The 13,008-nt window shown below is 35.0% G+C and overlaps 1 protein-coding gene across 1 annotated transcript in view; it reads right to left on the bottom strand.

The window, feature by feature from the left end:
* The window catches only part of SCAMP1 (secretory carrier membrane protein 1), a 132,900-nt gene that overhangs the window by 44,595 nt on the left and 75,297 nt on the right, over positions 1-13,008 (bottom strand). Inside the window, exons 5-6 of the mRNA XM_030800442.1 lie at positions 12,355-12,483; positions 8,998-9,157 (exon numbers count right to left, since the gene is read on the bottom strand). Coding sequence (XP_030656302.1) covers positions 8,998-9,157; positions 12,355-12,483 — 289 coding nt within the window. The remainder of the gene's footprint in view (positions 1-8,997; positions 9,158-12,354; positions 12,484-13,008) is intronic.

The following is a 13,008-nucleotide window of genomic DNA, read 5'->3' as shown; positions in this document are numbered from 1 at the left end:
TTCAAGTGCATGCAAGAGTGTTAATTTTAGAGTAGTAAAATTCCTAGCAACGTTGTATCTACATGGTTTCTTATATCTGTATCTGCACTCAATCTGTTATACAATACGTTGTTTTGGTTGAAAATGAAGAAATCTGCTTCACACAGGTATACCGTTAGAAAAGGGAGGAACGTAAGCTCTCCGAAAGGAAGGCCCCAAGAGTCCTTAGATCATACTCAGAAAAGCTATTAGGAAATAAGCTGCATACAAAGTTAACGAGCTATTTATCTTATCCACATTCTCAACACTCAGTGGGCAGAGAACTTTGTAACAAATACTAACTACATTGGTTAAAGAGCTAGTCAAGAAATAAACATTGTTAGTAAATATTCCAAAGTAAGTTAACTTACTGTGTGGAAATCACTGATGCACCTGGATTCACTGCAAACTAAATGATAATGTAAATATAATAAAGTATTCTAGTCTGAAGATCTGGGTTAAAACCTCAGTTCCTAACAATTTGCCCAAAAGACAGTAAAGATTAAATAATACAAAGTACTGAACATGATTTATAGACTCTAAAACAGTATATATTTATATATAAATGTAAGAGAATCTGATAAGCACTAGGTTCTTCTTGTAGTTATATAAAGAATATTACCTTTCCTCATGAAGAGTTTGAGACTTCGCTTTGGGGAAAAAAATCTCTTTTTCTGGTTATATAAACAGAAAGGATGAACCATAGTTTTTCAATTTTGCCAGAAAATATGGAAAGAATCAGAAGGAAAGAAAGGAGTGTGTATGTGTGTAAAATGAAGCAACAGATCAAAATAAGGCATTTACTGTAGCAATACAGCTGTACAAAAAACAAAATATAATCACAATATACCAGAAAGTGAAGCTGTAAATACCATTTACATAGTAATAAATAAAGAACTCCAAATACTAGTCTAACCTAAAATCATTGTTACATGTAACAGAAGGACTGTGGGGAGAAAGGATGCATGTGTGTTGGGGAAAAGGGGCAACATAAGCTTGAGAAAAGCTGAAGCTTTATTCTCCATAGCAGCAAATGAGTAGAAAACAACTAAAACTTAAAAATCAAAAAATGGAAATTCACTTCCAGCATGACAGAATGAGGAAGTCAACAAATCCGCTTCTCAAAATACAATAAATATGGGTCAAACTCAAAAATAACCATTTCAGTATTCTGTCCAAAGGCACACAACAAAACAAACTGAGAAACATCTACTCATGGAAACTACTGAACTCTGGTAAGAACAGCATGAGTCTGTGGCATTCTTGCCTAGAACTGCTCTCATTCCCCACAACTCTCTCGGCAACGTATTTCAACCAAGGTAGGGCAAATCATAAAAATCAGCATCCTCACTGCAACTCCCAGAAGGAACTCAAAATGACCAAGTGGAAAATATGCCAGAAATGCAGGGTTGGTTTACAAAAGTCAATCAATGTAACTCACCATATTAACAGAGTAAGTGGACAAAGATCACATGATTATCTCCACAGATCATGGCAACAGAAAAGCATCTGGAAAAATGCAACACCATTCATGATTTAAAAAAATAAAAAAAAAAACTCAACAAACTAGAAACACGAGAGGTTCCTCAGACCAACAAAGGGCATCTACAAAAAAAAGTCTACAGTCAATATCATCCTTAATGGTGAATGCTTTCTCTTAAAATTGGGAACAAGGCATGGATGTTACTTTCTACTTCTATTCTCACTATCCTAGAAGCTGTAGCCAGTTTAATAAAGCAAAAGGAGGAAAAAAGGAAGGCGGATTGATTAAAGATAACTACTTTGGAAGGAATAAGCAAACATTTTTATTTGCAGAAGACAGTATCATAATATATATGGAATCCCAAGGAATCTGAGCATGCATGTGCACCAGCACATGCACACACACAAACTACTGGAATTAGTGAAGGAGGTTAGCAAGGTAGAATGATACAACATCAATATATGAAAGACAACTTTATTTCTAACTACTAGCAACAAACAATCCAAAGAGGAAATTAATTCCACCTAAAATAACATAAAAAGGATAAAATACTTAGTAACAAATTTAACAACAGAAGTATAAGATTTGTGCAATTAAAACTGAAGAACATGGCTGAGAGAAATTATAAAAATCTAAATAAATGGAGAGAAATCCATATTCACAAAATCAATGCTGTTAGGGTATTAATTCTCCCCAAACTGGCTTACAGTGTTAACTCAATCCCTATCAAAATCACAGAGGGGTTTTTATTTTTATTTTTTATTTTTTGTAGAAACAGGCTGAGGACTCTGAAATGAAATGAAATGCAAAGGACTCTGAATAGCCAAAACTATTCTGAAAAAGAAGAAAGTCGAAAGACTAACTATAAAGCAACATTAACATTAGTCAAGAAAGGCATATTGGTATAAAGATAGGCACATAGTTCAATAGATCAGAATTGAGTCCAAAAATAAATCTTACATCACTGGTCAATGGATTTGCAAGAAAAGTGTCCAAACAATTCAATGGGAAAAGTCCAAAAATAGACCTCTCCATATATGGACAAGTGATTTTTCAACAGAAGTACAAAAAGATAATTTACAAAATACAGTCATGCTAACAAACAGTGGAGGAATATTTGGATATCCACAGCAAAAAGATGCATTCAGACCCTTACACAAATAAAGACCAATAACCCTCATACACAATAAACAAAAATTAACTCAAAATGTATTATACACCTAAACACAAGAGATAAACCACAAACTTCTAGAAGAAAATATAAGAGAAAATCTTTATGGCCATGGGCTATGCAAAAGGATCTTAGACATGATACTAACTGGACAGGACCAAAAAAATTGTTAAATCAGACTCTTAAAATTGAATGCTTTTGTGCTTCTTAAGGCACCACTAAGAAGCCACACACTGGGATAAAATATCTGCAAACTGTTAAACAACAAAACAAAACAACATATATCTCCAATACAGAACTCTTACAACAAAATATATTTAAAAAATAAACAATAGTAAGAAGTCAACAACCAAATTTTTAAAATAGACAATAAACTTGAACAAACATTTCACCAAAAAAGACACACATGGCTAATAAGCAAATAAAAAGGTGCTCAAACTTCATCAGTAACTAGGGAAATGCAAATTAAAGCCACAAGATACTACTACATACCCACTAAAATGGCAATAATCAAAAGACAAAACATGAGTGTTAGTGAGGATGAAGAGAAACTAGAACCCTCAGACGTTGCTGATGGGAATGTGAAATGGCACAGCCACTTTAGAAAACAGTTTGGCAGTTTCTTAAAAATTTAGACACGTTTTAAAAAAAAAGTTTCATCCCAGTAAGGCCACTCCTAGGAATATTGTTATGATAACTCTTAAAAATATGTAACAAACCTGCACGTTGTGCACATGTACCCTAAAATTTAAAGTATAATAATAATAAAATTTATATATATATATATATATATATATATATATAAAATCAAGAGAAATGAATATATGGCCATAGACATGACTTGTACATGCTGTTACAGTTTGGATATTTGATCCCCCAAACCTCACACTGAAATCTGATCCCCAATGTTGGAGGTGGGGCCTAGCAGGAGGTGTTTGTGTTATGAGGGTAGATCCCTCATGAATGGCCTGGTGCAGTACTCACGATAAGGAATAAGTTCTCTATTAGTTTCCAAAAGAGCTGGCTATTCAAAAGAGCATGGCACCTCTCCCCCAACTGGCTTCTTCATTCTCTCCACATGATCTCTACTCACATCTGCTCCCATTTGCTTTCCACCATAAGGAGAAGCAATCTGAGGTCCTCAATAGAAGCAAATGCTGGCACCATGGTTCTTGTACACTCTGCAAAACCATGAGCCAAATAAACCTCTTTTCTTTATAAATTACCCAGCCTCAGGTGTGCCTTTAGAGCAACAAATATGAACTAAGACACATGTATATTCATGGTATTATCCAAAAAGCCAAAAGTTGAAAAGAGCCAAATACCCATTAACTGGTGAATGCATAAATAAAATGTTATATAACAATACAATGGAATATTATTTAACAATTAAAGAGAAACGAATTACTAACCCATTTTGCAGCCCGAATAAACCTCAAAAACATTATTCTAAGTAAAAGAAAACAGCAAAAGACTAGATGTTCTATGATTCAATTTACATGAAATGCTCAGAAAAGAGAAATTTTTAGACACAGGCAAAAAATCAGTGGTTTCCTGGAGCTAGGGGAAAGGAATGAGAATTGTGTGCAAATGAATCCAGGGAAATTTTGGGAAGGATGGAAAAGTTCTAAAACTGATTGTGGTAATGATTGCACAACTCTATTAATTTACTTAAAAATCGTTGAATTGGGCAAAGGATATGAACAGACACTTTTCAAAAGACATTTATGCAGCCAACATGAAAAAAAGCTCATCCTCACTGGTCATTAGAGAAATGCAAATTAAAACCACAATGAGATACAATCTCATGCCAGTTAAAATGGTGATTATTAAAAAGTCAGGAAACAACAGATGCTGGCAAGGCCATGGAGAAATAGGAATGCTTTTACACTGTTGGTGGGAATGTAAACTAGTTCAACCATTGTGGAAGACAGTGTGGCAGTTCCTCAAGGATCTAGAACCAGAAACACCATTTGACCAGCAATCCCATTACTGGGTATGTACCCAAAGGAATATAAATCATTCTGCCATAAAGACACACGCAAACATATGTTTATTGCAGCACTATTCACAACAGCAAAGACTTGGAACCAACCCAAATGCCCATCAGTGATAGACTGGATAAAGAAAATGCGGCACATATACACCATGGAATACTATGCAGCCATAAAAAAGAAATGAGTTCATGTCCTTTGCAGGGACATGGAGGAATCTGGAAGCCATCATTCTCAGCAGACTAACACAGGAACAGAAAACCAAACACACCTCATGTTCTCACTCTAAGTGGGAGTTGAACAATGAGAAGACATGGACACAGGGAGGGGAACATCACAAACCAGGGCCTGTCAGGGGGTGGGGGGCAAGGGGAGGGAGAGCATTAGGACAAATACCTAATGTATGCGGGGCTTAAAACCTGGATGATGGGTTGATAGGTGCAGCAAACAACCATGGCACATGTACACCTATGTAACAGACCTGCACGTTCTGCACATGTATCCCAAAACTTAAAGTAAAATAAAATAAATCATTGAATTTTCCCATAAGACTGGGTGAATCTTATAGTATGTACAATATATCCTAATAAAGCTACTTAAACAAAATCAAGGAATGGCAGTATATGATCATTATTTAAAATATAAAGGCAAATGCCCACATAAGTCAGCGGCAAGAACTGTTGGTAGAAAAGGATTAAAACGGGTCATTATTTTACCAAAAAAAATATTTGTACAGTTACTTAAAACTGTATATAAAATAACCTGTATACAAAGATGTATCACTTTTATAAATATTAAAATACTTTTTAAAATATTCTCTACAAGCTAAAAAAAGGTTTGGGAGTACAAATATATATGATAAAACTAAAATTATAGCTAGAGAATGAGCAAAAATTATCAAAATTCAACCTAATGGTTACCTATGGAGCAGGGAAATGGAAACATACCAGTGCTTCAGCGGTATTGATAATGTTCCATTTCTTAAATTGACCAGTGGGCTCACAGTTCATAGATGACTCATTACTATGTCTTTTAACTTGTGTTTCAGGTATTCTTTGGTATGCATTAAATATATCATAATTAAAAAGTGGGAGAAAGTACTATTTTGAAAATTGTCTTCAAAGCTACAAATAATGGCTCTGTAAAATATAATCTATAACAAATCACAGTTCACTTATAGATCATAAAATGTAAATGATAAAATCTAAGAGGGTCCAAAAAAAGTTAAAATTAATTACAGCTACCATTTATTCACCATCTATAATGCAAAACTTGCATACATTATCTCTAATCCTCCTTTCAACTCTACAAATATCCCTCATTTAAACCTAACAAACTGAGGCTCTGAGTTTTACTGCATGTGCTCAGAACCACACAGCTTTTTAAGTAGGGAAGCCAGGATCACTAAGCATTATGCAAATACTCTTTCTCAGTCTGTTTCTAATAGTTACTCAACAACATTCAACAATAATGCTGCCTTGTTAATAATTACCTAATATTTTGATGTATTTGCATAATGCCTAGTGATTTGTGGAAGTACAAAATTCAGGACCAAGTTGGGTTTTTTTTGTTGTTTTTTTTTTTTTCTTTTTTTTGAGACAGGATCTCACTCTGTCTCCCAGGCTGGAGTGCAGTGGCACGATCTCGGCTCACTGCAACCTCTGCCTCCCGGGTTCAAGCGATTCCCCTGCCTCGAGCTGGGATTACAGAAACATGCCACCATACTCAGCTAATTTTTTGTATTTTTAGTAGAGATGGGGTTTCACCATGTTGGCCAGGCTGTTCTCGAACACCTGACCTCAAGTGATCCGCCAGCCTCTGCCTCCCAAAGTGCTGGGATTACAGGCATGAGCCACCATGCCCAGCCCCAAGTTACAATCTCTGTAAACTACATAAATAACAAAATGACAACTTCATGTTTAATCCTGATACCTAATAAACTTAACTTTTAAAAACACGTACATTTGAAACTTCGCTATATAATTTTCCTTCAGATTTTTACAATGAGATTACCTTATGGAGAACAAAGTCCTGTAAATATATCAATATAAGGAAATGCCAAAGATACAGAATAGGAGGGTATATTAATGATTATAAATACTTTAATTCAACTTTCCCCATAAAAACTATTCCTCTCGAGGCTGGGCGCAGTGGCTCACGTCTGTAATCCCAGCACTTTGGGGGGCCGAGGTGGGCAGAGGCTGAGGTGGGCAGATCACCTGAGGTCAGGAGTTCGAGACCAGCCTGACCAAAATGGTTAAACCCTGTCTCTACTAAAAATACAAAACTAGCCAGGCATGGTGGTGCATGACTGTAATCCCAGCTACCTGGGAGGCTGAGGCAGGAGAACTGCTTGAACCCAGGAGGCGGAGGTTGCAGTGAACCGAGACCAAGCCGTTGCACTCCAGCCTGGGCAACAAGAGCAAAACTCCATCTCAAAAAAAAAACACAAAAAACAGTATTCCTCTCATTTCTACTCCGCACAGTGAAAACCAGATTATTAATATATTTGTATACACTCTAAAAGACTGAGATGCAGCTAAGAACTCAGCCTAGGGATCAATAATGCCAGAAGTAAAAATGTTCCACCGAACATTTGTATTTCAACTGCCAAAATGGGGGGAAAAAAGATACCAAGTGACTTCAGGAAATAAAAGGCAGAAAGCTGGCTTTTAGTCAATTTATTTTGGCTACATAGGTCACAGAAGGTTTAAAATCCAAATTCCCTAGTCTCAGGTCACTTTTTTGAAAAGTTTCATAAAGATATCCTCACTCCTACCAGCCAGCATCATCACAGATCGGTAACATACTGGTAATGTGATGGAGGTCATTAGGCAGAGGTTAGATGTCAAAAAAAAAAAAAAAAAAAAAAAACAGAAACAGCCTTGTGAGCCACGCTTAGATAATGAAGAAAATAACAGCAATAACTCAGATCATGCAAGAAGTAAATATGTTCCTTTCATTCCTCTCCAACCCATCTCTACAGGAGAAGTTCTCCCCGTTCCTTGGCAACCAATCTCCCATATTTCAACATATCCAAAGGTTCTTTTCTCCTTTCCCTTCTCCCATCATTTCTTCCCTTCACTCCTCCTCTCATTTCTTCTCTTTATGCCATTTCTAAGTAATAATTTACTTCTTCATTGTCTGATACATTTTCTCTCCAAATTCCCTAATGTTCTCCCATCTCCTGTTATCTTCTGTTTTTCCCTCATCTGTTTACAGATCTGGGTTTCTAACTCTGTGTGTGTGTGTGTGTGTGTGTGTGTGTGTGTGTGTGTGTGTGTGTGTGTTACACATTCTGGTTAACTAAAGAGATTTTAGGTTGCAATGGCAAAACATATTGAACACTTAAATGTGGCCCTCTAATTTTCCTAATATATCCTTTAAATAACACACGCATATATCCTAGTAATGTTACCCCTTATTCACGAGAGTTGAAATGGTTTGTTATTCACAAATGAGTTTACTCAAATAAAAATCAGTTTAAAAACTATTAAATATATGAACCCATATAGGACTATCATTTCAATCAGTACTTCCCAACACTTTTTAAAGCAATAGTTCAACAAAGTACTCCAGAGAAAAATAATGGTTGCATGGTCAAGTCATAAAGCACAAATCGTACTAGGTACTTAAAGAGTGTAAGAAATCCTGAAATGAAGAAACTTGCTTAACCTTATTATCCAGCCGTTCCCAAATTTACTAAGCTTATGAGCTCTTTTTTCCCCCCAGCACCTATTAATATCCCACAGAACATGCACTTAGGAAATGTTAACCCTAACCACTGATTAAAATATACTATGTAAAGCATTATACTTAACCTAGTAGCATAAATGGTTTTTAAAATGGTGCTGCCTTTGAAAAAACCTAAAATGGATTTATAAAGAAAATAATCCAAGTTGCTAGGTGCAAATGGTTCATTTTAAGTATTGCATGTATGTTTACCTTACCTAGGTTAATTTAAAAATTAAAACTATAAGCACCAATTGGGATTTTGATTTGGGAGGTGGGGTGGGCAAAGAGCAAAATTTTCCTTAAAGTATAACATATGGAAGAGAATATTTTACAAATATTAACTTCTAAGACTGTTCTTATTTTTCCATCAATTTTCACGTTTGGTCTTTTATCAAATGGGAGAAAAAAATGGAATTTTATGACTTACAAAATCCAATGAATACACAGGCATGCTATACTGAACTTTCCTGAAGGTATGTTATACAACAATACAAGAATTTTTTAATCAAAATGCGTCAATTTTCCCTTTAACGTGTACTACGAATTATTTACTTCACAAGTTTTAAAGAGTGTATTTCAAAGTACACACATTTTACCTGAAAGCTCCATAAAGTGGTCTGTACCAACAGACAAATGAACAAGGAGTAAAAAGCAAGAACCACAGGATACTCAATCCAAAATCAACCGCTCTTGCAGAATCAACACAAAACCAAGCCAAGCATCCGAAGATATTTAGGAACAGTGTTACTGCATGGACTGTGGAATCAGAAAACAAAATAGAAAAAGAAAGGTTTACATTCAATTTATGAATTCATCCAACAAAAAATTGTAAATAAAAAAATACTTCCTAAGAGCAAATGTGTTCTACTCCATGTTTCCATTTATATTTTTCAAAACACTGTTGCATTTTACATATTTGATTTGAAAACAGAGTATACAAAGGAAAGAGAGTCTTAATACATGTACTGTTTGGCCAAAATTCTGTTGGCCCTCTCCTCCTCACAGGCAATGATGTAGCTAAACCAGAGGCACACTACCTTAAGGGCTTCTTCCCGAAAAGGAAACATGTGACGTCTCTTGATCTGAAGCCCAAGAAGAAAAGCAGTGCCTGCCAGGAAAAGACCCAGGACTTAGGAGGAAAAACTGTATCTTTACAGAATGGGGCTGCAGACTAAAAACTGGACTAAAAATACTAATACAGTAGCAATTTCTAGTGACTGTATAAGGATTATTCATTCACCTTCATAGAGCTGTCCTTTTGTAAAATCCTGAAAAAAACTTGTGTTTTGGTAGAGGATTAAATTTATTAAGTCCCCTCCTCACACCCCCACACAACATGATGCATTTCAGCTACTGTGGCAGGCTTTTCTTTTGGTTAACACAAATAGATGTTGACAAATTCATCACATGCTGTTAATAACTGCTTTCCCTGACAGACCAAAAACAAAAAATCTGAGTAACATCTAACTATACCATGATCCTAAAGAACTACTTTGACCCATTGTAATTAGTAACTGTTTTAAAGGATTTTAAAAAATTTATTCACAGGCTGAATTTATTATAGTAAGTACATTCTTATATAAGCTAAAATGATGTTTAACGTAAATTATCAAATCAATAAAAATATGCCAACAAATCACTTGAATTAAAATTAACAAGTGGGAAAACCTATTGGCTAGTTTTTTTAATCTCAAACTTTAAGATTTCTTTACAAATCAAACAATAATTAACGAAACAGGATATACACACACATTCTGGGATGTCTAAATTTGCTCTTACCTAACCCACCAGATAAGTAAATAAGCTCTAGAGTTAAAAAAAAAAAAAAAAAAAAAAAAAGAGCTCCAGATGAAGTCACTTAGGTTGTAGTCATCTAATATTAAGCCAATCACTTAACCTCTGTAAGCTTCAATTTTTCAGCCATAGAAATAAATGCAAGAGCTTTTTCCCACTTTAAAATCCCATTCAATTCTATCACAAAATAGACACTCTCACTCATTACTCTAGTCCCATTAGGATTTTTAACTCTCAGGTATGCTTGCTCATAATAAATTTACTCAAAACCCTTGGCCTCAAAATAAGGGTGGTTGTGTTAAGATCTTAAAAACAGAATTGAGCCGGGCGCGGTGGCTCATGCTTGTAATCCTGGCACTTTGGGAGGCCGAGGCGGGCGGATCACGAGGTCAGGAGATCGAGACCATGGTGAAACCCCGCCTCTACTAAAAATACAAAAAAATTAGCCGGGCGTGGTGGCGGGCGCCTGTAGTCCCAGCTACTGGGAGAGGCTGAGGCAGGAGAATGGCGTGAACCCGGGAGGCGGAGCTTGCAGTAAGCCAAGATTGCGCCACTGCACTCCAGCCTGGGCGACAGAGCGAGACACCGTCTCAAAAAAAAAAAAAAAAAAACAGAATTGAAAAGATTGTGAAACAGAAAATTATTACTCTGCAGCATTAAATAGCATCCAGCTGCCTTAAAAAGTTTTAGACCTTAAGAACATTCTAACTTAAATTTCAATTTTCAAATTAGGTTATTTCCTAATCCACTGAAAGAAAGATAAAACATATGTATAATTACGCTTTAAAGTTCATGAAAATTCTTCCAAGTATAGATGAAAATACAAAAATTAGCCAGGCGTGATAGCACGTGCCTGTAGTCCCAGCTACTCAGGAGGCTGAGGCACGAGAATCACTTGAACCCGGGAGGCAGAGGTTACAGTGAACCAAGATAGGGCCATTGCACTCCAGCCTAGGCGACAAAGCAAGACTGTCTCAAAATAAATACATAAATAAAATAAAATGCTAGGACAATTTCTGCCCATTTAAAAAAATAAACATATATAAAATATAAATGCATATATTATATTGATTAAATAAGAGTTGGTTAGCATGTACATATATGGAATCAGACATTTAATATTAAAAATATATACTACTGACACTGAGGATTCAGCAAAAGATATTAGATCAAGAATATCTCAAAAAATACTAATGAAGAGTTAAAAATAGACTATCCATTAGGAATCACTTCTCATATTCCAAAACAAGTTGACATACATGAAGAATGCTCCTAAAAGATTTTGGGGAAAATCATCTCATCCATTAAGGGAGGGGTGGTAGTCTCATTAATCATAAAGTAAAAACAAGTAAATTTCCTCCATCAAGAATGTACCCTACAAATTATCCATTAACCCAGATGTTGTGCATGTGAGAACCCTCAATAGCTACCTCCCCTTCTGACAGGATATCAAAATGAGGCTGAGACTACTGTTTGGAATAAAAATGAAACAGAGAATAAGTGGGAGGTCTGTGCACACACAGTAAAACTGTCAACAGCTTGACATTTTGTTTCAGTATTCCATGAGTTATTATACTCAAAGTGATGTGAGCATCAGAGCCCCAAACATATATTCTAATGTTCCGTTCAACAAAATGTCCTGTATTAATTAAGCACTTTCAATAATAAAAGTATCACAATTGAAAACAAAAAAGTAAACTGTACTCAAAGCTATAAAAAGAATACTTAGTTTATGTAATAATTTTATGCCTTTTTAAAAATAGCTAAAACGCCTACATTTAACAGAATTCTTTTAAATGGCCTTCCTCTGCATAAAATTAGTATGCATTATTTTTTCCAAGCAAATCATGCCTAGATAACATCTTTCAAGGAAAAAGAATCTTACAAAATTTTACCCATATGACAGAGAAGTTGTCTTTTCCTCAAAAGAATGCCAGTTCTCAATATACAGGTTTTTCTCAGCCAAGGACTTACATTGTCACATATAGTACAATTCTGAAGTACCTAAATATGGTATGTTTCACTCTGAAATCATGATTATTAAGCTTTATCTACAGAAAAAGAAGACTGGTTTGCTATACTATCCTTGAAATAAAAATGTGGATTTTGACAACGAAAATACAAATTCTAAACAAAGATATAAATTGTTGTATACTCACACATCCACAAGTAGTACATAAGCTTTACTGTCTTCTGGAATTCTACAGGAATGTCTACAGAAAAATCCTGATAGAAACAAGGTCCGACAGGAAAATTGCTAGGAAGAGGTGGCCAATTATTTTTTCTACCTGTAAATTTTTTTAAAAAAAGAAAAGGTTATTTATAACAAATGTGATATTATTTTTTGTTTCATAATAAAGAAAAACTCTATTATTTTAATAAAAGTTCAGAAAAACTGTAGTACTATATCTCTATTCCTAGAACTTTGAAAGACAAGCTTTAGATTTTTAAAAAATTTTCTCAGAATATCATCACCTTAGAGCACATTACATGGTAAAATAATTTTCCAGTGTCATATCATATCATGTTTAGCACGAACCATTTATGTACAGAAAAAACAAGAAACAAAAAGAAGGCACATATCCAGTGCTTCTACCCTAAAACAGATTTATTTCACAGTCCAAAGAGTCTGGCTGGCATGAAAAGGCCATCCAGTTTTTAAACTTCAATTTTCTCCTCAGCATCTTAAATCTTCAAATATAATTCTGTTATAATTCCTATCTCACGTGGAGAAAGACCAGCTTCTAATTTTTTCAAGTTTTCTATTAAGTCCAAGATTAAACCAATACCAAAGAATCAAATTTAGAATACTC

Source organism: Nomascus leucogenys, chromosome 2, assembly GCF_006542625.1.
Source record: "Nomascus leucogenys isolate Asia chromosome 2, Asia_NLE_v1, whole genome shotgun sequence".
NCBI lineage: Eukaryota > Metazoa > Chordata > Mammalia > Primates > Hylobatidae > Nomascus > Nomascus leucogenys.
The sequence above is the reverse complement of the archived record's forward strand: the minus strand, read 5'-3'. Positions and strand labels throughout refer to the sequence as shown.